The following is a 27,464-nucleotide window of genomic DNA, read 5'->3' as shown; positions in this document are numbered from 1 at the left end:
AGAGCTTCAGTGGGAATTAGCACAGGAAAGGGTGAATGAAGTATTGAACTGGATAATAACAATGGCTTGTCTTTAAAATACATAATTTAAACTAGCTCCTCATACACATGCACAACAACTTCATTGAGGGGTGGGGGTGAGGGTGAAGGACAGTGTGTAAACCTCACCATCCCCTCTCATGCTCCTAGCCCTCCAAAACATCTTACCTGGGAGATGTTGACTCCAGTGAGTTTCTCGATGGTCTCGGGAAGCCTGGTCATGATATCAAGAACCTCTCCGCTCATCTTGGAGGCACCCACTTCTCCGCTGCCACTGCTCACCATGGTGATCTTCTTGACCTTTGAGAAGGGCTTGCTGATCTCTGCTGCCACCTGGAAAAACAACAGGGGGTAAAGTGAGCTGTTCATGTCTACCACCACCTGAGGCAATCAAGCTCACTGGGAAACGCTCTCACCTGAAGATGGTTTAACCCAGAACACTCATCCAGGTGGCACCTCCACAAGTGAGATTGTGTTCTTGGAAGGCAGCAATGACGATTGCAAATTGTGGGCTGAACCGCCATCTCTGTGGTTGGTGGGCTCAATGCCAGTAGTGCCCTGACCAACACTGACCTTTGACCATCAGTCGGAGGAGATCACCTCGTTAAGGTCACTTTACTCCATGTTGGATCTGTGCACAGATATGCTGCCACTTCAACTAGATTAAGGTGACGGGGGAAAGTTTAGAGTAACACAAACAAAATGCTGAAACAACTCAGCAGGGCACTCAGCATCTAAGAAGAGGTATAAACAGTTTCAGGCTGAGACTCTTCATCAGGAAAGGAAGGCGGAAGAAGCCAGAATAAGAAGATGTGGATGGAGAAGGAGTTTAAGCTGGCAGGTGACAGGTGAAGCCAGGTATGGAATGGGGGTAGGGAAATGAAGTAAGAACCTGATGAAAGGTCTCAGCCTGAAACATCGACTGTTTATTCCTTCACATAGATGCTGCCTGATCTCCTTGTCTGGATTTCTAGCATTCGCAGAATCTCATGTTTAAGTTTAAAGGACATGTGTGGGGCAAGTTTTCTTTACAACAGAGAGAATGGTGGGTGCCTGGAATGGGTAAATGAGTTTAATGGTGCAAGCAGACAACAGGAGTGGGGAACAGTGAAGGACAGGAGGGGGAGGGCAGTTACTGGAAGTTCAAGATATCAATGTTCATGCCATCAAGTTGGAGGCTACCCAGACGGAATATAAGATGTTGCTTTTTCCAACCCGGGTACGGCTTCATTGTTGAAGCGGAGGAGGCCATGGAGTGACATATCAGAAAGGAATGGGACGCAGAATTGAAATGAGTGGCCGCTGGGAAATCTCACTCTTCGTGGCGGATAGAGGGAAGGTGCTCAACAAAGCGGCTCCTACTCTACATTGGGTCTCAGTAATATACAGGAGGCCAGACTGGGAGCACCAGGTACAGTACTTGACTCGCAGGTGAAGTGTCGCCTTAGCGGAAGGACTGAATGGTAGTGAGGGAGGACGTATAGGGGCAGGTGTGGTACTTGTTCCCTCGTTCCGCTTGCAAGGATAAGTGCCAGGAGAGAGATCAGTGAGGGGAACGAGTGAACAAGGGAGCTGTGTAGGGAGTAATCCCTGCAAGAAACAGAAAGTGGGGGGGGGGGGGGGCGGGGGAGATGTGCTTCGTGGTGGGGTACCATTGGAATTGGCAGAAATTACAGAAAATTATGTGCTGAATGTGGAGGCTAGTAGGGTGGTTGGTGAGGACAAGTGGAACCCTATCCCTGCTGCAGTGGTGGGAGAATGGGGTGAGTGCAGATGTGCACAAAATGGAAGAGGGTGAGGGCACAGTTGATGGTGGAGGAAGGGAAGCCCCTTTCTTTGAAGAAGGACAACATCTCAGCTGTTCTGGAAAGAAAAGCCTCATCCTGAGAGCAGATGTGGCTGAGATGGAGGAAATGAGAAAAAGGGATGGCATTTTTACAAGTGACAGGGTGGGAACAGGTATAGTGCCGACAGCTGTGACAGCCAGTGGGTTAATAAAAAGATATTAGCAGATAGACTGTCTTCAGAGATGGAGACAAAGAGATCAAGGAAGTGGAGAGAGGAGCAGGAAATAGACCAAATAAATTTGAGGGCAGGGTGGATGCTGGAGGCAAAGTTGATGAAATTGACAAGCTCAGCATGGATGCAGGAAGCAGCGGTTAATGTAGCATAGGAGGAGTTGGAGATTTATGTCAGTGTTGGAACATAGGCTGTTCCACAGCTGATGAAACAGCAGGCACAGCTGGGACCCATGCGAATACCCATGGTTACACCTTTGGTTTGGAGGAAGTAAGAGCCGCAGAGGAAGAAATTGGTGAGGGTGAGGACCAGTTCTGCCAGATGGAGGAGAGTGGTGGCGAATGGGAACTGTCGGGTCTGTTGTCCAGAAAGAAGGGGAGAGCTTTAAGGCCCTCCTGATTGAGAATAGACATCTATTGTGAAAATGAGACATCCGGGGCCAGGGAGCCCAAAGATTGAGAGCATGTGATGTGTCATGCATGTAGGTAGGAAGGGACTGAGCCAGGGGGATAAAACAGACACAAGTTCAGTGGGGCAGGAACAATGCATGTCTTGGACAGTCAGGTTTGTGGACCTTGGGTAGGAGGTAGAAACGGGATATGCGGGGGAAGGGAACTATGAGGATGGTGGCAGTGGATGGGAGACCCCCAGAATTGGTAAGGTTGCTGATGGTGTGGGAGATAATGGTCTTGTGTTGTTCAAGGTTAATATAGCATCTTATTTAGCACAGACATTGTGGGCTGAAGGGCCTGTTTCAGTGCTGTTCTTTGTACAAGTGACTAGAGAACCTTTGCAGACTGGTTTTGGTGATCCAACCCACGAATGTACAGAACTGTGCAAAAGTCTTAAAGATGCAAAGGTTTATCTATTATCAAAGTACGCATGCAGTATACAACTCTGAGATCTGTCTTCTCCAGACAGCCATGAAACCAAGAAAAACCACGGGGAGCCAGTTTACAAAGAAACACAAAACCCACCCCTACCCCCGCACAAAAGAGAACGGCAACACTATTATCAACCCCCAAACAACCCTCCCCCCACACAAAATGCAGCAGGAACATCGGCCTCAAATACCACTCTCCCCGTGCAAGATACTAAAAAATATATGGCTAGGCACATATATATAACTAGAGAGTCTAAGGCTTTTGCACAGTACTGTGTATTATGTCTTTCCAGTTATGAAATAATACTTCACACTAGCTAATACAAAGTTAAATACTCTTATTTCTGTTTCATAAGAACACCCAACCTCCTTCCTATTTTAACCAATGTACAGAACTGTACAGAAGACTCAGACACTCTAGATAGATATATATATATATATATATATACATATACATACCGGATGTGTGTTTAAAACTTTTACATAGTACTGTATATTGGGAATGGAAGGGGTTCAACTTGATATGTTAGTAGCTGACCTCACTTTGGAGAGATGGTGCTTTCTCCATGGGCAGCACTGGCACCTCTGTTGAATATTGGGACTGGAATCCACCACTCTCAGTGGAGGCAAGAGACTCGGACAGCCACAGACTTCAAAGTCAGATGGGCAAAAGAGCAGAGGCCAGCAATAGGAACATTTGAAAAGAATGGTTGAGGGTTGGGGGAGTGGGGTGTTGCAATTTACTGGAATTTGAGAGGGAGGGAAGGGGCAGGCCAATCCAGGTGTTGCCAGCTGAGTTAATAACACTGGCGCCTCCTGCTATAAATCATTAGACAAGAAATTTTGCAGATGCTGTAACACACACAAAAAAAATGTTGGAGTAAGTCAGCAAGTCAGGCAGTATCTACGGAGGGGGATAAACAGTTGACATTTTGGGCTGAGACATTTCATCAGGACATTTTAGGACATTTAGGGGGCAGAAGGTAGTAAAATGGTAGGGGAGGGGGAGGATTACAAGCTGAGAGGTGATAGGTGAGGCCAGCTGAGGGGGAAGGTGGCTTTTTCTTCCTTTCTCTTTTCCTCCCCCACCATCGTGATCTGCCCATCACCTTCCCCTGGTTCTGCATCTCCTGCCCAGAACAAACCATCATACTCTCCTTCACCAACCCCACCCTCATGCTTCTCCCTCTCCCCCACCCTGTGATTTTGGCTCAATGGCCAGAGCAAAGTCCTGTGAATCTCTGAGTCTCCGGGGAGGTCAAAGCCCGGTGTCTGTAGGCCTGGACTTGTGTTTACTGGAGGCTGGTCCTGGGCTTAAAGGACAGTGTATGTGTGTAGGTGAGAGGGCTTTATTTTGTTGTTTGTTGCTTGTATGGGGTGTCCAGGCAGGGTTTGAACCTCTGGTGAAGGGGCTTGTCATGTCCAATCTGGGGCAGCTCACTCAGCTTTGGTTCACCTGCAGCTTCAAGTAGCTGTTGGCATGTGACAACGGCCACATCGCGGTACACTACTTCGACAGGTGAGCTAAACCAGGTGAGGGTAGCCGGTGGCCTCATACCCCAATGAGTTAGGGACCTGCCTGTCCCAGCATGCGGAATGAGCTCCAGTGGACAGGGTGGATATGATCTACGGTGAGATCCAACAGCCAGAAATGCTGCTCTGGACTGCTCCATGGAGAGCAGAGGGCATGACAAGACACAGAAGACGTCATGTTCATCCACTGCAACCAAGTAAGACCCCAATTTGTGACACTTGCCTGTACCACTGGACTCGGACCTCTGAGGACAAGAGTGTGGAACTGCACAAGTGCAATGCTTTTTCACTTTAAAAACTCTCCTGCACAGGTTTCTGTCATCGTTGGACCTAATGGACAACCACCAGTCACCATTTGTTGCTTGTTGTGCTCTGTGCCATTCTGCTGAGCACTGTGGGCATGCTACATTGGCACCAGAATGTGTGGCGACAGTTGTGGGCTGCCCCCAGCACACACTCAGGAGTGTAGGTCATTAACAAAAACGTCAGATTTTACTGTATATTTCGATGTACACATGACAAACATGAATCTTTAACCTTAGCTTCTGTCCCCCTTTCTTTCCAGTCCTGATGAAGGGTTTCAGCACAGAAGGTGAACTTTGCATTCCCCCTCTGTAGATGCTGCTTGACCTGCTGAGTACCTCCAGCACTTTTGCTCCTATTACAAATGAGTCGCCAGGGCACAGGTGTCAATGGACGGACTCCCTGGTTGTGGCTTTACACCTGCCCAGCACACAGATCGAGACCGGGTTTAGAGTCGGCTCTTACCTGGGGCAGCTTTTCCAGCATCATGTCAACCATGGCAGCATCCTTGTACTCGTTGAAAGCCTCTGCTTTCTTGATCATCTGCTCGGCCTCAGCTTTGGCCTTGGCATGAATCGCAAAGGCTTCTGCCTCTCCCTTCACCTGGGAGGGAGATGGAAGAGGTGGGTCACAGAGTCAGTGACAAGTCTGACAGAAGTTCCCACTGCAGTCGTACCTCCTGCAACCCTTCTGTCGACCACCCGAACTCTCTATCACACTTTGCCAACCACCTACCACCCAGACTCCCACACTTATGCCAACCACCTACCACCCAGACTCTCTGACTTCAGACCCAAAGCTCCTACTATGTGGGCCGAGTCTCTCCCCAAGTACATGAAAGTGCAGTGTACAAAGTTCCCTGCTATGCAGGAAAGGCATCAGTTTAAGGTGAAAGGAAGGAGATTTAAGGGGGGGGAGGGCTAAGTTATCATTTACAGAGGGCAGTAATGCACCCAGAGGAGGTTGTGAAGTCTTCGATAGGCATAAATAGGAAAGGCATGCAAGAATGTGGTCCTAATGTGAACAAAAATTCAGACAGGTAAAAAGGGTCACCATGGACACGATAGGCAAAGGGCCCATTTCAATTACCCACTCCACCTCCTCCAACCCTACAATCCTCTATCACCTCCGATTCCTGCCTCCTGCTGCCTCGTTATTAACCACTCCAGGTTGGAATTGTTCTCCAAGTTTCCCCCGGTTCTCTTCCAAGTTACCAGTGGTTGACAGTGTTGTTAAGAAGGCATACGGTGTGTTGGCATTCATCAATCGTGGGAGTGAATTTAAGAGCTGTGAGGTAATGTTACAGCTATATAGGACCCTGGTCAGACCCCACTTGGAGTACTGTGTTCAGTTCTGGTCACCTCACTATAGGAAGGATGTGGACACTAGAGACAGAGTGCAGAGGAGATTTACAAGAATGTTGCCTGGTTTGGAGAGCATACCTTATGAGAATAGATTGAGTGTACTTGGCCTTTTCTCTTTGAATCGATGCTGATAGCGATGTATGATGAGAGGCATTGATTGTGTGGATAGCCAGAGGCTTTTCCCCAGAGCTGAAATGACTAACACGGGGGGGGGGGGGGAGGGGGCATAGTTTTAAGGTGCTTGGAAATAGATATCGAGAGGAAGTCAGGGGCAAGTTTTTTTTTATACACAGAGAGTGGCGTGGAATACATCGCCAGCAGCGGTGGTGGAAGTGGATACAATTGGGTCTTTTAAGCTTAGAAAAATAGATGGTTATGCAGTAGGGAAATTCTAGGCAGTTCTAGAGTAGGTTACATGGTCAGCACAATGTTGTGGGTCGAAGTGCCTGTAATGTGGTGTTCTATTTACCAGAATCTGCCGGGGCGGGGTGGGGAGGTGTGTGCCATTTCCAACACGTGGCTTACCCGTATGGACTCTGCCTCCGCCTCTGCCTCCATGATGAGTTTCATCCTGGGAAAGGAGAGAAAACAGTAGGAAGGGGTCAGGGTCCATCACCACACACCCCAAACACACAGTGTCACCCAAGCTGATTCTGCTCGACTGCGGGGCAGCAAAGTGGCACAGCGGGTACAGCTGCTGCCCTACAGCGCCGTTGATCTGCGTTTGATCCTGATCCCTGTAATTAGAACAAATGTGGGCAGTTCCCCAACTGCTCCCTCCCCTGAACCTGGCAACCACTGGAAGGTGACTCTTCCCCACTTCCATCAGCTGCTGGAGTTTGTTGCTTCCCCTCTCCCCTTCTTCCAAACAAGTTTAGGTCAAACACTTTGCCACACTCATTTCTGCTTTAACTAAAATGTCTTCATGTTCTGCCTGTGACTCAACATCCCCTTGAACCAAAATGCCCTCACATTTTCCCTGTGACTCAACATCCCAAAAACACAGGGATCAGGGGAGCTGTTGACTGGCCCCAGTAATTTATTACATTTGGCGTGTGGGTGAGTGGTAGAATTGTGGCTGGGGGAAGTGGGGAAGTTGATGAGAAGATGCAGGGATTAAGTGTAGGATCGGGATTGTGATCGTCAGCATGGTGGGCCGAAGGGCCTTTTTTCATACTGTATGACTCCGTGACTTAACCCAACTCGGGACCCTTGCTGTTAGCAAGTTGCATGTTGTCTGCCTCATGACTACAGTGAATGTGTTGCAATAGTTCCAGATATCTGTAACAGCTGTCAGTGAATGCACAGACGAGGAGAGTGAGAGGGGCCTTTCAAACCCGAGCCTCTTCCCTCCCCAAGAGCTGGGCTTCAATGTCTGACCTCATTGCGTTTTGTAGAGATCGGGGAGGAGAGGCAGGGAAGGGCAAGCTCCATTTTAACTCAGAATCATAGGATCCTCGGCCCAACTCATCCACATTGACGACGTCTGTTTCAGCTCGTCCCATTTTCCTCCATTTGGCCGATACAACTCTAAGCCTTTCCTAATTGTCTAGCCCATCACCAATAGCAGCCTAAGCACCATCAAGGACATATATACAGAAAGGAACCAGAATAAGGCCAGCAACATCATGGAGAATCCCACCCATCCTGCTTACTGACTGTCTGTTCCACTCCTATCAGGGAGGAGGCTATGCAATATCCACACCAGAAACACAGACTCTAAAATAGTTACTTCCCCCAAGCCATCAGGCTGATCAACAGCTCCACCATTTACCCACCTCGCCACCACTACACATGCATTATCCCAGGGGTGTCAAACTCATTTTAGGTCACGGGCCGGATTGAGCAAAATGCAGCTTCATGCGGGCCGGATCAGTCGGACGCGTGCGAACGCAGCTTTCGTTGCCTCTGTTTTTTCAGCCTGCTCTCATGTGTCTCAGTCTCTGCTATAACTACAAAGTGTTTCACTTTACAAATTCCGTTTCTTATGAAGAAGACTGCCGAATAAACACTAAAAATCCTGAAAACCTGGTACCTGAATAAACTCAGCATTAGCCATATCATACGCTATAGGCGCTTCGATTACTGGGGCCAGCTTTAATAGTAATTAGATATTATCTCGCGGGCCAAAGATAGTTCCACCTTGAGTTTGACATATATGCATTAGCCACTCCGTTCCACAGCCCCTCAGCACCCTTCATACCCCATGCACCTACTCTCTACTCCTCATAACTACACTGACAGTCACTCTTCCTGTGTTTACATAACAGTGCTTACATGCTGCTAGCTAGAACAGTTCCTCTTGATAGGAGTCACTTTGTCATTTTCTGTCACCTTATGCACAGATACTCCCGCACCCAGCGTCATTTTATGTACATACAGTCAATAAGGTCGCAGGGTGGAGATACATCTCTAAGGGAGGTGTAATGTGCTCCTTCCCTCAGCTGGACTGCAGGTCACCCTTGGGGGAAGGATTGGACCCTGCTTAGACCCCGAATCATGGTCACGGAAAGCCATGGGAACATATGGCAGATGGTCAGTTATGTGACCACTGATGCCAGGCAGACAATTTCCCAACCACTGACTTGACAGCGCAGCAGATTCAGCAATTGTGTTTGTGAATGTGCATGTGTTAGTTAATTATTATTTCATTATGGCGGTATTTAACTCCCTTCTTTTCGTTGTAGCACTTGTCGAGACGAGCAAAGCAAAGCCACGATATGATGCCAGCTTGTTTACGGCCTTGCCTGAGAAAGTCAACTGACGCTGAAGACTAGCAGTATTTATTTAACATTCAGTTATTCCTTTCAGCTGTGGTGTTGGCATCTAGTTTTTCATTTGAGAGTTTTAGTTAATGGCACTGTTTGGCCTAGTTTTTATTGTGTTCTGTTTCCTTAAAACCTTGTTCACATTAAATTCTATGAACTATCAACACACTTCAGTGTCTCTCTCTCGGCCCTTGGGCCACATCTGTACGGACTGATAATCTCTGAAGTGTATTGATAATGGCTGGGTTCACAAGTCTTGTAAAGACACTGCGCAGAAGGCACTGGAGAAATCACCTCTGTAGAAAAATTTGCCAAGAACAATCATGGTTACAGAAAGACCATGATCACCCACATCATTCGACATGACACATAATGAATGTACAATCAATCTATGTACATAGCTAATCTAATGTATATGTGGCCACACTCATTTGCTTGTATGTTATGTATTACAAGATTGCTTTTATATTTATTGTGTTTTTCTTTTTGCTACTATGAAGTGGTTCATTTTGGTAGGTCAAATATGATGGCAGAATATAGTATTAATGGCAAGACTCTTGGCAGTGTGTAGGATCAGAGGGATCTTGGGGTCCAAGTCTATAGGACACTTAAGGCTACTGCGCAGGTTGACTGGCCTTCAACTGTGGGTTGAGCTTAAGAGCCAAGAGGTAATGTTGCAGCTATACAGGACCATGCTCAGGGCCCACTTGGTGTACTGTGCTCAGTTCTGGTCACCTCAATCCAGGAAGAATGTGGAAACTATAGAAAGGGTGCAGAGGAGATTTACAAGGATGTTGCCTGGATTGGAGAGCATGCCTTATGAGGATAGGTTGAGTGAAGTCGGCCTTTTCTCCTTGGAGCGATGGAGGATGAGAGGTGACTTGATAGAGGTGTATAAGATGATGAGGAGCATTGATCGTGTGGATAGTCAGAAAGGGCACGAGAGGGTACAGTTTTAAAGTGCCTGGGATTAGGTACAGAGGAGATGTCAGGGGTGTGGAATGGGCTGCCGGCGACAGTGGTGGAGGTGGATATAATAGGGTCTTTTAAGGTACGTGGAGCTTAGAAAAATAGCCTGGCCTGCTGAGTTACTCCAGCAATTTTGTGTGCTGCCTCTGGTCTCTTTCACACCTTTCCTGTATCAATTTCAATCAAACCCTCTAGTTTTAGGCTCCCACACCCTTGGGAAAAAGACTGACCTTTCACCTTATCTATGCCCCCTTCAGTCTCCTACACCTAAGGGAGAAAAATCTCAACCTTACTTCTAACACAAGACACTCCAGTCCCAGTAACTTCCTCGCAAATCTTTCCTGCATGCTCTCCGGAGTAATGACATCCTTCCTATAGCTGGATGACCAGAATTGTGCAAGCGTGGCCTGAACAATATTTAGTATAATTGCAACATGAAGTCCCAAGCCCTGTACACAGAGACCTGATCCATGAAAGCAACAACCGACTGTCATTTTCACCATCTATTGTCTACCCATGTCACTTTCAGTGTAGAACTAACCACGGGTCTCTCCGTTCCACCACACTTTCCAGAGCCCTACTGTTTACTGTGCCAGTCCTGTCATTACCAAGATAAATGGCTTTCTAAAGGTAGGTGCCTCCTCTACAGGCAAAGGGTCTTGGGGGTTGGGACAGTTGAGTGAAAGATCTTACTTGCTCCTTGAATATTAAGTGGCAATTCCTTCCCTCCCATTTACCAACAGATCTGGACCCCCAGCCTCTCTGTGTCACCATGCACACCCCAACTTTCTTGGTGGGGATGATCTGCCATGTCCATATGCCATTAGGATCTCAGTGGCCCAGACCCGTACACCAACCTTGGGGATCTAGACCAGGCTCTCTGACCCCAGCACGGGGAGGTTACCTCTCAGCCTCAGCCAGCTTCTCCAGTTTGTAGCGCTCGGCCTCTGCGGGCTTCTTCACCTTGGCCTCGAGCTCCTTCTCGCGTCGAAGGATCTCCTGCTCCTGCAGCTGGATCTGCTGGGCACGCTCCACCACCTGCACCTGCATCTTCTCCTCCTCAATCTGCTGCTTGGTCTTGGCCACCTGATGAACGGCGGGGCGGGGTGTTCAGTGTGAGTAGTGGGAAAGACAAAATTAGTGGGCACCACCTTCTACCAGCTTCGCCCACCCCTACAGACTTACCTGCTGCTCCTGCTGTGGAAGTTGCAGCAAGTAAGGGTTAAGATAATGTCCAGGCAAGGATAGTTTATAGATCAACACGTCCAAATAAGCTGGATGAACTCAGCATCCGTTGAAATGAGCAGTCAACGCTTCGGGCTGAGACCCTTCGTCAGGACTGAAGAAGGAGGGGGCAGGGGCCCCATAAAGAAGGTGGGGGGAGGGAGGAAAACCAATCAGAGGAAAGATCAACGGGTGGGGGAGGGGAAGCAGAGAGGGGATATGCAGGAGAGGTGAAGAAGGAATGTAAGGGGAAAGCACTATGGGTAGTAGAAGGCAGAATCATGAGAGAGGTGATAGGCAGCTAGAAGAGGAGACAGAGTGAAAGTGGGATGGGGGAAGGGAGAGGGAGGGAATTACTGGAAGTTGGAGAATTCAATGTTCATACCAAGGGGCTGGAGACTACCCAGACGGTATATGAGGTGTTGCTCCTCCAACTTGAGTTTGGCAAATCGCATCTCCTCCATTTCCCGCACTTCGGCCCTCACCCCATCCTCCCGTCACCACAACAGGGACCGTGTTCCCCTTGTCCTCACCTACCACCCCACCAGCCTCCGGATCCGGCATATTATCCTCCACAACTTCTGCCACCTTCAACAGAACCCCACCACTAAGGACATCTTTCTCTCTCTACCCCTCTCTGCTTTTCACAGGAATTGTTCCTTCCGTGACTGCCTGGTCCACATGTCCCTCCCCACAGATCTTCCACCTGGTACTTATCCCTGCAAGCGCAAGTGCTACACCTGTCTCTACTCCTCCTCTCTTACCACCATTCAGGGCCCCAAACAGTCCTTCCAGGTGAGGGAACACTTCACTTGTGAGTCTGTTGGTAATCTGTTGCATCCGGTGCTCCCGGTGCAGCCTCCCCTACATCGGCGAGACCCGACGCAGAATGGGGGACCACTTCGTTGAGCACCTACGCTCCATCCGCCACAACAGACAGGATCTCCTGGTTGCCACCCACTTCAACTCTGCTTCACATTCCCATTCGGATATGTCCATAAATGGCCTCCTCTACTGCCATGATGAGGCCAAACCAAGTTGGAGGAGCAACACCTCTGGGTATACCATCTGGGTAGTCTCCAGCCCCTTGGTATGAACATTGAATTCTCCAACTTCCAGTAATTCCCTCCCTCTCCCTTCCCCCATCCCACCTTCACTCTGTCTCCTCTTCTAGCTGCCTATCACCTCTCTCATGACTCTGCCTTCTTCTACTACCCATAGTGCTTTCCCCATACATGCCTTCTTCACCTCCCCTGCCTATCCCCTCCCTGCTTCCCGTCCCCTACCCCTTGATCTTTCCTCAGATTGGTTTTCCACCCTCCCTCCACCTTCTTTATGGGGCGCCTGCCCCCTCCTTCTTCAGTCCTGACAAAGGGTCTCCGCCCGAAGCGTTGACTGCTCATTTCAACTTATGCTGTCCGACGTGCTGAGTTCATTCAGCTTGTTTGTACGTGTTGACTTGACCACAGCATCTGCAGTGTACTTTTAGTTTACTGATAGTTTCTAGATAGTGTGCAGTCAAGCCCTGGCAAGGAAGTATAGTTTTTCTTTGCACAGTAAAGACTGGAGCTATTTGGCACACCCAAGACAAGGATGTAATCAAAGAATGTAAGGCACACACCATCTAGGAGACAATTACTTTACAAACTTCAAAGTGTCAACATGTAGCTTCCATTGACTTTGAACACCTGTACTGTGATTATATTAAGGAATTTGAACATACACAATATTTCCAGTTGGTGAATATCTCTATCCAGTTTGTTAATTTCTGCAGAAAAACGTAGACCAAAATAGTGTGGTAACTGGGGTCATGCTGTTCCCCTTATACACAAGTAAATAAAGTGCTACTGAGCAACCAGTGTGAGTTTTCAGAATCCAGTTAATCAGCAATGACACTGGTACCAGTCCAACACTTTCCCTACCAGAGCCCCACCTTTTTCCCAGCACCTTTCCATTCACCCACCACCTCACTGTTTCTTGGCTCACTGGTTAAACAGAGGACATGCACTGACTTCTGTATCAGTCCGCTTCACCCAACCACTCCATACCTATCATTGTGCTCCAGTTCCATATTGCCACTGCTCTTGGGATAAAGGAAGTTCTTCTGAATTTCCCACTGGAAATTGCTGACTGCATTGCCTCTTGTCTGTAACCTGATAATCAAGGACCAATTATAACAACCAAACCCCCTCCAAACACTTAATCTTCACAGACAGAACTGGATGATGAGAGCTTTCCTTTGTCCACACTGACCTACGGATGGGAGGTCCAGTTCACCTGGGCCTGGACTCTCAACCTCTGACCTTTACTGGCTAGGTCCGAGCTGAATGCAGAGGCCACCCTCGCATACCTGCAGCTGATAGGCCAAGTCTGACTGCGCCTTCCTTGTGTTCACCTCCGTGTCATAGGAGGCTTTCTTCAGCTCAAAGTCACGCTGGGCTTTGGCCACCTCAATCTCGTTCACGTACTGCGCCGAGACCTTCTGCTGCTGGGCTCTGGCTTCCTGTTGGAGGGTAGAGGGGGAGGTCAGTCTGAGATCAGTAAGCACCATGAGTACGCAGTACTGTAGTTCACCTATTCCCAGCAACAGTTTGATGGGGCAATGCAGAAGGACTTCAGCTCCTTATCACTCCAACTGCAGGAGTACCTTCTGCCTCAAGGTACCAAGGGTGCAAGTTGATGTTCAAGGGGGCGATAAAAACATACTATGTGTAAATCTATGAATGTATAGAACTGATAACACTCAAAATGATACTATGTATATAAAGAACATTACAGACTTTTTAATGTAGTCTTGTGTACAGTTAATTTTGGAGATAAATAAAAAGCTTTACTCTATCTAACTCATGCTGTTCCTGCTCTGGGAGTGTTAGATGGGACAATATAGAGTGAGCTTTACTCCATATCTAACTTGCGCAGACCCTGCTGTGGGGACATGGGATAGTACAGATGGAGTTCACTTTGCATGTGTCCTGGGAGTATTATCATTCATTATCCCGTATTCTTTCCTGTCTGGGTAAAGTTTGGTGCAGACCTGCACTGCAAGGCAGCATTTTATGACCAGGGACACGTGAGACTGTAAATGCCGGAATCTGGATCAATAGGACAAGATGCTCTGGCAACTTAGCTGATCAGGCAGTATCTGTGAAGGGAAATGTACGGCGAACACTTTGGGTCAAAATCCGGAGTGATATTCTATATTTCTCTGACCTTAGGTGGTGTGACTCCGTGCAAATATGCAGCAAATTATATTCCTAAACACTTTATCCTCTGAAGCCCCTCCAGATCCCATACTCTACCCCTCCTTACAATCCTTCCACATTTCCTTTTCCAGCTCCCAACTTCCCCTTCATCTCCTACTTCTTTAATACCCCTGCCCCTTATCTCTTTCACAAGCCTATCCTCTTCTCTTTCCTCTCACAGTCCCTTCAGGACTACTGCCAAGCCATTACAGCATCACGCCCTCAACTCTTCTTCCTGCCACACCTCAGCCCTCACCACAGTTCTCCTCATCTTCCTCTTCGCCTGGCCCCCATGCCTTTCCTTTCCTCTCAGCCCCTATTCTAACCTCTCTCCTCAGCCCTCATTCTAACCTCTCTTCTCAGCCCTCATTCTAACCTCTCTTCTCAGCCCCCATTCTAACCTCTCTCCTCAGCCCTCATTCTAACCTCTCCTCCTTCCCAGTGCCTCCAAACCACCACCTCCCCCCTCTGCTGGCCCCAACCCTCCAACACTATCTAACTACTGCCTTTTCCCTCCTGATCCCCAGCCCTACCTCAGCCCTGTTCCAGGCCCATCCAACTCTTGCAGTGCCTCTCCCCCAAACCCCCCCCTCTCATTTCTCTCCTCCCTGTCCCAGTGCCCCTACCCTCCTCCTCCGCACCCCTCCAATATTTCACTGCCACCTCAGTGGTCAGCAAGACTCACCTCAGCCCTAAAAATTGTAAGACCCATTACCTTGATACCCGAGTCCCGTTTGGCCTCAGCTTCTCCGATCCGGGCATCTCGCTGCACCTGGGCTGTGCGAGACTTCCCCAGTGAGTGTAGATAACCCTGTGGAAACACGGAACATCAGTACACTGTGGTTGTATCACTGTGGGAGCAAGGGTGTTATATCCAACAACAGGTCATTGCAAGAGGGCAACTTTCAAAGTAAATTTAGAAGCAAAGTGTGAATATGTCACCATATACTACCTTAAGATTTATTTTTTTGCAGGTATTATAGGAAAACTGAAACATGAGTTGTAACGAATCCTTGATAGAGAGTCTGTAGATCATAGAATACATTCAGAGTGGTAGTGATTGAAGTTATCCACACCAGTTCAGGAGTCTGATGGTTGTAGGGTAATAATTGCTCCTGAACTTGGTTGTGTGGGTCTAAGGCTTCTATACCTCCTGCCTGATGGTAGTAGTGATAAGAGGGCATGGCCAAGGTGGCAGTGGTGTCATAATATGATCTCAGAGTTATACACAGGTGACTGAGCCCTTCAGATCATGCTGACCATCACCACAGTCGTTTACACTGATCCCAAATGGAGACTCTTAGACAGGCACATAGGTGGCCATGTAAGAGGGAAGGGTTGGGTTGATCTTGGAGTGTAGGGTAAAATGTCGGTACAACATCTTAGGCTGTACTGTGTGGTCCTGTTCTATGTTCTAAACTGGGGCACTGGGTGGAAACCCATGCACTCATAGGGAGGGCTTACAGCAGCACAGCCAGCACTAGAGGTCAGAACCGAATCTGGATTGTTGGCGATGTGAGGCAGCGGGTCGACCATCTGCACCACTGTGCTGTCCCATTTTCCTCAAACTGGTCATTGGAGTAAGGTTAGCTGGGTTAACAGCCCTGGTGTGGCTTGGCATCCCATTAGATTCAATACTTCCCCAAGGTACCCCTCGAAGCAATCCTCCAATATGTTGCCTTAAACCATCTTCAACTACCCCTTCTGCCCAGGCACCATGACCTCTGCCAACTTTTGCCTGGAAATATTCCTGAAAATGATGCCATGGAATTATTTGCCACCAATTTTCTAACTGGTATCATACAACTTTCTGCCCTTGGAGAGAATGTAAGGTCGAAGGGGCCGTGTGCGTTAATGGTGGACGAGTCCCTCGGCAGGACCCTCTTGCTCCAGCCTACCTGGTCATCATGAATGTCCTTCAGGGTGTAGCTGACCACCCCAATGCCCATGTTGACTAGGTCAGAGGAAGCCACTTTGAAGACCTGTTCTGAGAACTTCTTCCGGTCTTTGTAGATCTCCTGACAAGGTGGGGAGGAGAAAGAAGACCAGTAATGAGAACAAACATAAGCAGCTACCCAACTGAACATCCTCCCTTCTCAACACGTCAATTATTGGAATGCACTCCTTTTCCAAGTGATGGTGCATTAGTGAGTAAAACTGTTGCTTTTCTCATAGCTTAATCTTTCCTATGGTGAGTGGCTAGGGGTGTTCCTCAAAGGGTCAGTATTGGGACTGCTGATTTTCACATTGTTAGTCAATGATTTAGATAATGGAATTGATAGCTTTGTGACAAAATTTGCAGATAATATGAAGATGGGAGAGGTAGTCCTAAGAAAGCAATGCAATTGCAGCAGGACTTAGACAAATTGGAAGAATGGGCAAAAAATTGGCAGATGGAATATAGTGTTGGGAAATGTATGATGTATTATGGTAAAAGGAAGAAGTATCTGGACTACTATCTAAATGGGGAGAATGTCCAAATATCAGAGGTGCAGAGGGACTTAGGTTAATTTACAGGTTGAGTCTGTGGTAAAGAAAACAAATGCAATGTTGGCATTTATTTCAAAGGGAATAGAATATAAAAGCAAGCAGAGAATGCTGAGCCTTTATAAGACACTAGTCAGGCTGCACTAAAGAGTATTACTAACGGTTTAGGCCCCAAATCTCAGAAAGGATGTATTGTCATTGGAGAGAGTCCAGAGGAGGTTGACAAGGATGATTCTGGGAATGAAGAGATTAACATATGAGAAGCATTTGGATGCTTTGGGCCTGTATTCACTAGAATTTAGAAGATGTGGGGGGAATCTCATTGAAACCTACTGAATGTTGAAAGGACTAGATAAGGTGGATGTGGAGAGGATATTTCCTGTGGTGGGGCTATCCAGAACTAGAGGGCACAACCTCAAAATTGAATGGTGACCCTTTAGAACAGAGGTAAGGAGGAATAATTTTAGCAAGAGTGTAGTAAATTTGTGGAATGCTCTGCCACAGACTGCAGTGGAGGCTAAATCCATGAGCATATTTAAGGTGGCAGTTGATCACTTCCTGATCAGTCAGGGCATCAAAGGATATGGCGAGAAGGCAGGTGTATGGGGTTGAGTGGGATCCAGGATCAGCCATGATGGAATGGCAGAGCAGACTCGATGGGCTGAATGGCCTAATTCTGCTTACTTGTATTCTCACATGAACTACATATACATAAGTGTACAGTTAATTTTCTGGGAATTGTAGTATTAATGTTCCTGCGTTTTTCTAGAAGTGTCTTAGTTTTTCTGTAACCGGGCCAAACATCTTGAATCAGGCAACTTTACAGGTTTTTTGTTATCATGAAACATCTTGATATCTTCTTAGTCTGAACTAGCTTTGTATAAGATGACTACTTCTTTGTTTTTACTTCTATAACGCCCAATGAACAGCCATACACAACAAGTTTTATGCCTCATTCATAACATCCGAAGAGCCTCTGGACCACTGTCAGCAGATCCTGCTGACTCCCACTAATTCTTCCAAGCAAGTTTAGGTTATCCACTTTGCCACATTTATCTTTGCTCTAACCAACAAAAATAATTAGCTTGAGTGCCAGTTGAAAGACTGAACACTTGGTACTGGATAGAGTGAGGTGATGTCGGGGGCTGGGGAGGCGGGGGTGAGGATGTGTGTGGGAGATGAACCTACCTCCACAGTCATGTGAGCCATGATGGCCCTCTGGTGACCCTCCAGTGTTTCCAAAGCAATCTGCCCGATCTCAGTCTCCGACTTTCCCAGGAACATCTGGCAGGCAGCGGCAAGCATCTCCTTATTTTGCCCCTGAATCTTCACCTACAGACAAGTGGTCCAGCAGGGGTACATTCCACCAGGAAAGAAAAACACAAGAAATATTGCACCACACAGATTCCAAGCATAAAGGAAAATCAATGGAAGTGGGGGAGGCAGGAAAGGGAACAACATTTATCTACAAATCCCAGGGCATTAAACCTCCTCACTTTCACTCCCATTATTCTGGGTGCTTCTCCTGATCAAAAAATTCACTGAACACAACTCTTCCCCATTCAATACAGAGGACAGAACGCAGTGAAACAAATTCCTGCCTTTCCAAACCCAGTGCAGAAAGTAACAGACTGTAGCAACTCCCAATTACTCTCACTGCACCAAAACCCAATGATCAAACCTCTTCTGCAAATGCTTGCCCTGAAAGATGAACAATATATTAAGTTAACTGTTTAAACGGAGCAGTCTTGTACCATAATTTAGCAACATATTAAAGTGCATGGGCTTGCTTGCGTGATTGTCTACTGATGCAAGTGCTTACATTAAAATTCTATTCTGACCAGACTTGTAATGTTAACTCTGTTTTTTCTCTCTCTCGCTCCTTAAATTCTGCACGACCTGCTGAGTGTTTCCAGCAGAACCAGAATCAGGTTTAATATTATTGGCGTATATCGTGAAATTTGTTGTTTTGCGGCAGCAGTACATTGCAATATATTTTAATAAAAATCGTAAGTTACAATAAGGAGTATATATTAAAAAAATCAAATAAGTAGTGCAAAAAAATGAGAGAAAAATACTGAGCAAGTGTTTATGGGTTCATTGTCCATTCAGAAACCTGATGACAGAGGGGAAAAAAAGTACTCCTAAAACATTTGAGTGCGTATCTTCAAGCTCCTGCACCTCCTCCTTGAAGGTAGTAATGACAAGAAGGCATGACCTGGGTGATGGACTTCCTGCAGTTTGTACAGTGGCCCCTCCATACCAGATGGTGGTGCAACCAGTTAGAATGCTCTCCACAGTACATCTGTACAAATTTGCAAGTGTCTTTGGTGACATACCAAATCTCCACAAACTCCTAATGAAATATAGCCACTGATGTATCCTCTTTGTAATTGTATCAAATTGTTGGTCCCAGTACAGACCCTCAGAGCTGTTGACATGTTGACTTGAAACTGCTCACCCTTTCTTCTGATACCTCAGTGAGGTCTTGTGTGTGTTCTCTCATCTTACCCTTCCTGAAGTCCACATCATTTCTTTGGCCTTCCTGTTTTAGTCAAAGTTAGGTTGCTCTCACCAGAATGTTGCCTGGATTGGAGGACCTTAGTTTGGGCAGAAGTTGGTTAGGCTGGGCTTGTTTTTGCGGGGCAGACTTAACTAATAATAATATACCCAATAACAATGTACCAATGCGTGGTGATGTCTGACCGGCTGAGTATTCCCACTCCACTCCTGTTTTAATCCCAATATGGAGCTGGATGTGCTAATTGATCCAATGCTGACTCACGCAGGCACAATTAGAACAGGAAATGTTTAATGGGCATATAGTAACGAGAGAGGGCTGATCTCTCTCTTAACTGGAGCCGGACTGATGGATGCACTGGCAACGCTCCCTGTAAGAGCCTTAATTCAATTGCTGATGTTGCCAGAAGCAGCCATTAAAGCAAAGAAATACTCAAGAGGCAACGACATCTACCAGTGAGGAACCAACATCAAAAGTGGTTAAAAAGGATGTACTCATGTGCATAAATAAACGAGCTTAGTTTTGAGGGGTTGAGATTGGGGTCAGACTGGAGAAGGAACAACACAAGGACACAATTTCTGTCGATCCCGGCTTGAAAGGAGGGTTGGAGAGACTGCAGATACTGAAAATCTGCAGCAACGCACCAAATGCAGGAGGAGTTCAACGGGTCAGACGGCATTTATGAAGGGAAGTGGACAGCTGATGTTTCATGTTGAGACCCTTCAACTGGACTGGAAAGACAGAGGGACAATGGCCAATATAAAAGCTGATGGTGGTGGAGGGCATGGCATGGAGCCAGGTGAGAAGGGGATGGTAGGTAGGTGTAGAAGGGGGACTGTGAGAGTGGAAATGGGGCAGAGAAGCTGGGATGTGATAGGTGGAAGATGCTGACTTGAAAGGAGGGTTGCCCGTAAATGTACCTGTGCGATTCCTGTGACGGAAATTGGGACGCCATGACGGGTGTACACCTTCTCGCTTTTCACGTTCAGTGTCAGAGTGCTCAGCGAAATCCTACAGATAGAGGAATATTCGTCAGAATCCCCAGCTTGCTCCTGAGTTCATACTGATATCACTGATAATTACTGTGCTACCCAGACCCTGCCACCTTAAATAAACTGTGCCAAATTTTTTGCTTGCTGTGTTGGGGGGGATTCTGTTAGCAGATGGGACTCTTTCAAGTACAGGTTCACCTGAAGTTTAAAATCCCATACACTTCACTGTGGCATGCCTCTATCCCACCAAACATGAGGTACTTTTGAGTGGAGAATGCCAGTCCTTCATCAACTCCATCTACACTTCCCACTGTCAATGGGAATGCAGCCAACAGACTAGTGGACCCTTCCCACCCAATCCTTCCCTCTTCTCCCCTCTCCTTCAGGGCAAAAAATACAAAGACCTGACAGCAAGAAACACCAGGCTCAAGGACAACTTCTATCCTGCTGTTACCATGGAACAAAAACAGTACAGCACAGTATTGGCCCTTAAAAAGTGTCAACTTTTTAACATACTGGAAAATTAATTTAAAGTTTCCCACCTGCATTGCCCTGCATTTTTCTTTCATTGCTTGCCTATCTAAGTGTCCTTAGATGTCTCTAATGTATCTACCTCTACCACTGCTCCAAGCACCCATCACTCCCCGTGTAAAAATAGAGCTCTGGCATCCTCCCACTATATTTTCCACCAATCACCTTAAATTCTGCCCTCTCACATCAGCTATTTCAGCCCTGGGAAAAAGTCTCTGGCTATCCACTCTATCAATGTCTCATCATCTTATACAGTTCTATCAAGTCACCCTATCAACTTGTGCAGCAGCTTTGAGCGACCAATATATGTGGATTTCACAATCCATATTATTAGACCTCTCATACACTAAGAGATGAACTAAGAGATGAACAATATAGCAATATAAAACCATAAATAATTAAATAATAATAAGTTAATCATGCCAAGTGGAAATAAGTCCTATTGGCTCAGAGTGTCTGACACTCCGAGGGGGGAGTTGTAAAGTTTGATGGCCACAGGTAGGAATGACTTCCTATGATGCTCAGTGTTACATCTCGGTGGAATGAGTCTCTGGCTGAATGTACTCCTGTGCCTAACCAGTACATTATGGAGTGGATGGGAGTCATTGTCCAAGATGGCATGCAACTTGGACAGCATCCTCTTTTCAGACACCACCGTCAGAGAGTCCAGTTCCACCCCCACAACATCAGTAGCCTTACGAATGAGTTTGTTGATTCTGTTGGTGTCTGCTACCCTCAGCCTTTTGCCCCAACACACAACAGCAAACATGATAGCACTGGCCACCACAGCCTCGTAGAACATCTTCAGCATCGTCCGGCAGATGTTAAAGGACCTCAGTCTCCTCAGGAAATAGAGACAGCTCCGACCCTCCTTGTGGACAGCCTCAGTGTTCTTTGACAAATCCAGTTTATTGTCCATTTTTATCCCCAGGTATTTGTAATCCTCCACCATTTCCACACTGACCCCTTGGATAGAAACAGGGGTCACCGGTGCCCTAGCCCTCCTCAGGTTCACCACCAGCTCCTTAGTCTTTTTCACATTAAGTTGCAGATGATTCTGCTCGCACCATGTGACAAAGTTTCCCACCGTTGCTCTGTACTCAGCCTCATCTCCCTTGCTGATGCATCCAACTATGGCAGATTCATCGGAAAACTTCTGAAGATGGCAAGACTCTGTGTTGTAGTTGAAGTCCGAGGTGTAGATGGTGAAGAGAAAGGGAGACAGGACAGTCCCCTGTGGAGCCCCAGTACTGCTGACCACTCTGTCTGACACACAGTGTTGCAAGCGCACCTACTGTGGTCTGCCAGTCAGGTAATCAATAATCCATCACACCAGGGAAGCATCCACCTGCATCACTGTCAGCTTCTCACCCAGCAGAGCAGGGCAGATGCTGTTGAACGCACTGGAGAAGTCAAAAACCATGACCCTCACAGTGCTTGCGGGCTTGTCCAGGTGGGTGTAGACATGGTTCAGCAGGTAGACGATGGCATCCTCAACTCCTAGTCGGGGCTGATAGGCGAACTGAAGGGGGTCTAAGTGTGGCCTAACCATAGGCCGGAGCTGCTCTAGGACAAGTCTCTCCAGGGTCTTCATGATGTGGGAGGTCAATGCCACCAGTCTGTAGTTATTGGAGCCACTGGGGCGCGGCGTCTTCGGTACAGGAACGAGGCAGGGTGTCTTCCACAGCACAGGAACCCTCTGGAGACTCAGGCTCAGGTTGAAGACATGGTGACGTACTCCACATAGCTGGGGGGCACAAGCTTTGAGCACCCTGGGGCTGACACCATCCAGGCCTGCAGCCTTGCTTGGGTGGAGACGTTCCAGCTGTCTTCTCACCTTATTCCCAACGGAACAGTACCTCGCGTTGGTAGTGACAAAGACATCGCCAATGTGGGATTATTTTGATGGTGTGCAGCAAATCTAGTCAACCCCTTCCCAATTCTGCTAAACATACATTGAATCTCCTCCACCATCTCCCCAATGTGGTCCAGAGCCCAGAACTGCTCTGACTGTTTAGGGCTTTGTATGGCTGTAATAATGCTTTTACCCCTGAATTTGCAGTACTACAACATATAAATAATCCTTTCATGTGCTTACATATCACAAGAGATACCAATTCCCTGTTCCTCTTCCCCTCTCCCTCTCAGACATCCATACCCCAGCTGTGCACACTTACCTCTCAATCTGTTGGATGCATGGCAGAACGAATACACGCCCTCCCGCGATCATCACTGGCGGCGACCGGCAGAAGCCTGAAATAGATATCAAATGGTGTGTGTTCATGTCATGTGGGCATCACTGAGTCACGGCTGAAAGAAGGCCATAATTGGGAGCTTAACAGACAAGGATATACTTTGTATCGAATGGACAGGCAGTAAGACATAGGCGGTGGTGTGGCTCTGTTGGTAAGAGATGGAATTACATCTTTAGAAAGAGGTGACACAGTCAGAGAATGTTGAATCTTTGTGGGTGGAGTTAAGAAACTGCAAGTGTAAAGATAACTTTATGGGAATCATATGTGGCCTCCAAATAATAGTTAAGATGTGGGGTTAAGATTGTAAAGGGAGCTGAAAGCAGATGTAAAAAGGGTAATATCACAATTGTAATGGGTGACTTCAATATGCAAAGGGATTGGGAAAATGAGGATTGGTGTCGGATCACAAGAGAGGGAATTTGTTGAACGCCTTCAAGATGGCTTTTTAGAGCAGCTTGTGCTTGACCCTACTCGGGGAAAGGCCATCTAAGATTCAATGTTGTGTATTAACCCAGATCTTATTAAGGAGCTTAATATAAAGGAAACCTTAGGAGACTGTGGTCATAATATGACTGAATTAATTCTGCAACTTGAGAGGGAGAAGCAAAACTCACATGTATCAGTATCACAATGGAATAAAGGGAATTACAAAGGTATGAGAGAGGAACTTGCCCAAGTGGATTGGAGAAGGATACTGGCGGGGCAGAGCAGAGATGGCTAAAGTTTCAGGTAATAGTTCACAAGGCTCAGGATAGGTGTGTCCCATAGAGGAAGAAGCTCTCAGATGGAAGGGGTAGGCAACCATAGATGACAAGGGAAGTTAAGGACTGCATAAAAGCCAAGGGAAGGGCATATAAGGAAGCAAAAGTGAGTGGGAAGCTTTTTTAAAATTTAGCAAAAGACAACTTAAAAAAAGATGGAATACGAGGGCAGACTAGCCAATAATATAAAAGTGGGATACCAAAAGTATTTTTTTCAGTTATATAAAGAGTAAAAGGGAGGTGAGGGTTGACATGGAATGCTGGTGAGGTAGTAATGGGAGGGACAAAGAAATGGCAGATGGACTTTATGACTACTTTGCAACTGTCTTCACTGTGGAAGACACTAGCAGTGTGCCAGAGGTCCATGAGTGTCAGGGAGCAGGAGTGAGTGCCATTGCTATTACAAAGGAAAACGTCCCAGGGAAACTCAAAGGTCTTAAGATGGATAAGTCATCTGTATCAGATGGACTACATCCCAGAGTCCTGAGAGTAGTTGCCAAAGAGATAATGAATTCATTGGTCATGATCTTTCAAGAATCACTTGATTCTGGCATTGTCCCAGAGGACTGGAAGACTGCAAATGTTACCCCACACTTTAAAAAGGGCAGAAGGCAAAAGAAAGGAAATAATAGGTAGTTAGCCTAACCTCAGTGGTTGGGAAAGTGTTGGAGTCTATTATTAAGGATGTGGTTTTGGGGTACTTGGAGACTAACGATAATCTCCACTATCATTACAAGTTAATGATAAATCTGTTACGAGTTCTTCGAGGAAGTAATAAGCAGAATGGACAAAGGAGAGGCAGTGGATGACATTTACTTTGATTTTCAGAAGGTGCCACACGTGAGGCTGCTTAACAAAATAAAATCCTATGGTGTTACAGGAAAGATACTGGCATAGATAGCAGAATGACTGACAGGCAAAAAGCAGCGAGTAGAAATAAAAGCGGCCATTTCTGATTGGCTGCCAGTGACTGGTGGTGTTCCTCAGAGGTCAGTATTGGGACTACTAATTGTCACATTGCTTGTCAATGATTTAGATAATGGAATTGATGGCTTTGTGACAAGGTTTGTGGATGATATGAAAATAGTTGGAGGGATGGGTAGTGCAGAGGAAGCAACACAATTGCAGCAGGACTTAGAGACAAATTGGACGAATGGGCAAAAAGTGGCAGATGGAATATAGTGTTGGGAAATGTACAATAATGCATTTTGGTAAAAGGAACAATAGTGCAGTCTATTATGTAAATAGGGAGAAGGTTCAAACATCTGAGGTGCAGAGGGATTTAGGAGCCATCGTGCAAGACTCCCAGAAGGTTAATTTACAAGTTGAGTTGTGGTAAAGAAGGCAAATGCAATGTTCCCATTTATTTCAAGAGGAATAAAACATAAAAACAAGGAAATAATACTGAGACTTTATAAGAAGCTAGTCAGGCTGAACTTGGAATATTGTCAAATTTTGGACGCCATATCTCAGAAAGGATGTATTGAGTCCAGAGGAGGTTCATGAAGATGGTTCATAACTGACAGAGTTAACATATGACGAGCGTTTGGTAGCTTTGGGCCTGCACTCACTGGAATTTAGAAGAATACAGGGGGGAATCTCATTGAAACCTACCGAATATTGAAAGGACTAGATAGGGTGGATGTGGAGAGGATGTCTCCTATGTTTGGACTATCCAGAATTGAGGGACGACCTTTTAGAACAGAGTAAAGAAGAATTTTTTTTTAAGCCAGAGAGCAGTGAATCGGTGGAATGCTCTGCCACAAACTGTGGTGGAGTTAAGTCCCTGGGTATACTGAAGGCAGAAATTGATCATTTCCTGAACGGTCAGGGCATCAAAAGATATGGCGAGAAGACAGGTGTATGGGGTTGAGTGGGATCCGGGATCAGCCATGATGGAATGGTGGAGCGGGCTCAATTGGCTGAATGGCCTAACTCTGCTCCTATGTCTTATGGTTTGTCTCCAACCTGCAGTTTCTACCCAAATGGGACTAACACAGTATAAGTGGGTATTAACGTACTGCTGCATGACCTGCCCTGGATCCACAACAGAGACTCAATGATAAGGATTAATCATGATCCCAGTAAGGTAAGGAAGTTCACCTTTTCACTGAACACTACTAATGTACTGCTGAATGTATCCTGACCAGTTGCATCACAATTCAATTGCGGAGGGTCAAAGAGCAGTAGAGTCTGCTTAATATATCATGGGCTCTTTGCCCAAACCCCTTCCATCAGTGACAGTATCTACAGAAAGAGATGCCTCAAGATGGCAGCATCTAGCATCAAAGGTCCCACCATCTGAGCCAAGCCATCATCTGACAGATACCACACCACCAGGTTCTGGAGTAGCTACTTCTCTTTAACTGGTTCTTTATCTAATCGGCACAACCCTAATCACTACCTCAGTATAGCAGCACTATGACCACTTTGCACTGAAACTGACTTTTCTTGTTTGAATTGTTTTCTTGTAAAAAAAAAACTGCATACAATTCATGCTTAAATTTTTCCTGAGAATGATGCTTATTTAATCAAAGTTCAAAGTTATTATCAAAGTCACCATATACAGCCCTGAGATCATTTTCTTGTGGGCATACACAATAAACCTAAAATAGAATAAACTTCCTTAGAAGGTTGGCGTCATTCAATGTCTGCAGTGAGATGCTGATGATGTTCTATAGGTCAGTTGTTGAGAGCGCCCTCTTCTTTGTGGTGGCGTGTTGGGGAGGAAGCATTAAGAAGAAGGACGCCTCACGTCTTAATAAGCTGATAAGGAAGGCGGGCTCTGTAGTGGGCAAAGTACTGGAGAGTTTAACATCGGTAGCTGAGCGAAGGGCGCTGAGTAGGCTACGGTCAATTATGGAAAACCCTGAACATCCTCTACATAGCACCATCCAGAGACAGAGAAGCAGTTTCAGCGACAGGTTACTGTCGATGCAATGCTCCTCAGACAGGATGAAGAGGTCAATACTCCCCAATGCCATTAGGCTTTACAATTCAACTGCCAGGACTTAAGAACTTTTTTTTCTTTTTAAAGCTATTATTAATGCTTTTGAATTAGTGATTTAGATGCATATCATATTATTACTGAGTTAAGTATTGTATGTAATGAGTTTTTGCTACAACAAGTGTATGGGACATTGGAAAAAATGTTGAATTTCCCCATGGGGATGAATAAAGTATCTATCTATCTATCTATCTATCTATCTATCTATCTAACCATAATAGAACCAATGAAAGACTGCACTAATCTAGGTGTTCAAACAGCGTGCAAAAGACACAAACAGTGCAAATACAAAAAGGAGGAAATAATAACATGAGAACATGAGATGAAGAGCTCTTGAAAGTGAATTCATAGGTTGTGGGAACATTTCAATGATGCTGCTGTAAGTTTTTCAATGCACCTGTTCATACATATATATGTATATATGATGATAAACTTGACTTTAACTCTACACAAGGATTGCTGGATTGCTTATCCTGCCAGGGAACATGGGGAATTTTGCAAATATAGTGCATTAACAAGCAGGTGTACAGGTATACCTACTAAAGTGGCCACTGGGTGTAATGCCGT

General features: G+C 46.3%; 1 protein-coding gene across 1 annotated transcript in view; it reads right to left on the bottom strand.

The window, feature by feature from the left end:
- Positions 1–27,464, bottom strand: part of LOC140718430 (flotillin-1-like) — a 66,403-nt gene that overhangs the window by 5,359 nt on the left and 33,580 nt on the right. The window contains exons 3-12 of the mRNA XM_073032165.1: positions 23,052–23,127; positions 20,272–20,362; positions 18,019–18,162; positions 16,242–16,361; positions 15,059–15,154; positions 13,452–13,604; positions 10,782–10,963; positions 6,666–6,711; positions 5,242–5,379; positions 207–371 (exon numbers count right to left, since the gene is read on the bottom strand). Of these exons, the coding sequence (XP_072888266.1) occupies positions 207–371; positions 5,242–5,379; positions 6,666–6,711; positions 10,782–10,963; positions 13,452–13,604; positions 15,059–15,154; positions 16,242–16,361; positions 18,019–18,162; positions 20,272–20,362; positions 23,052–23,127 (1,211 nt within the window). The remainder of the gene's footprint in view (positions 1–206; positions 372–5,241; positions 5,380–6,665; positions 6,712–10,781; positions 10,964–13,451; positions 13,605–15,058; positions 15,155–16,241; positions 16,362–18,018; positions 18,163–20,271; positions 20,363–23,051; positions 23,128–27,464) is intronic.

The sequence above is a fragment of the Hemitrygon akajei genome, chromosome 2 (genome assembly GCF_048418815.1).
Source record: "Hemitrygon akajei chromosome 2, sHemAka1.3, whole genome shotgun sequence".
Classification (NCBI taxonomy): domain Eukaryota; kingdom Metazoa; phylum Chordata; class Chondrichthyes; order Myliobatiformes; family Dasyatidae; genus Hemitrygon; species Hemitrygon akajei.
This window is presented reverse-complemented; position numbering and strand designations above follow the sequence as displayed.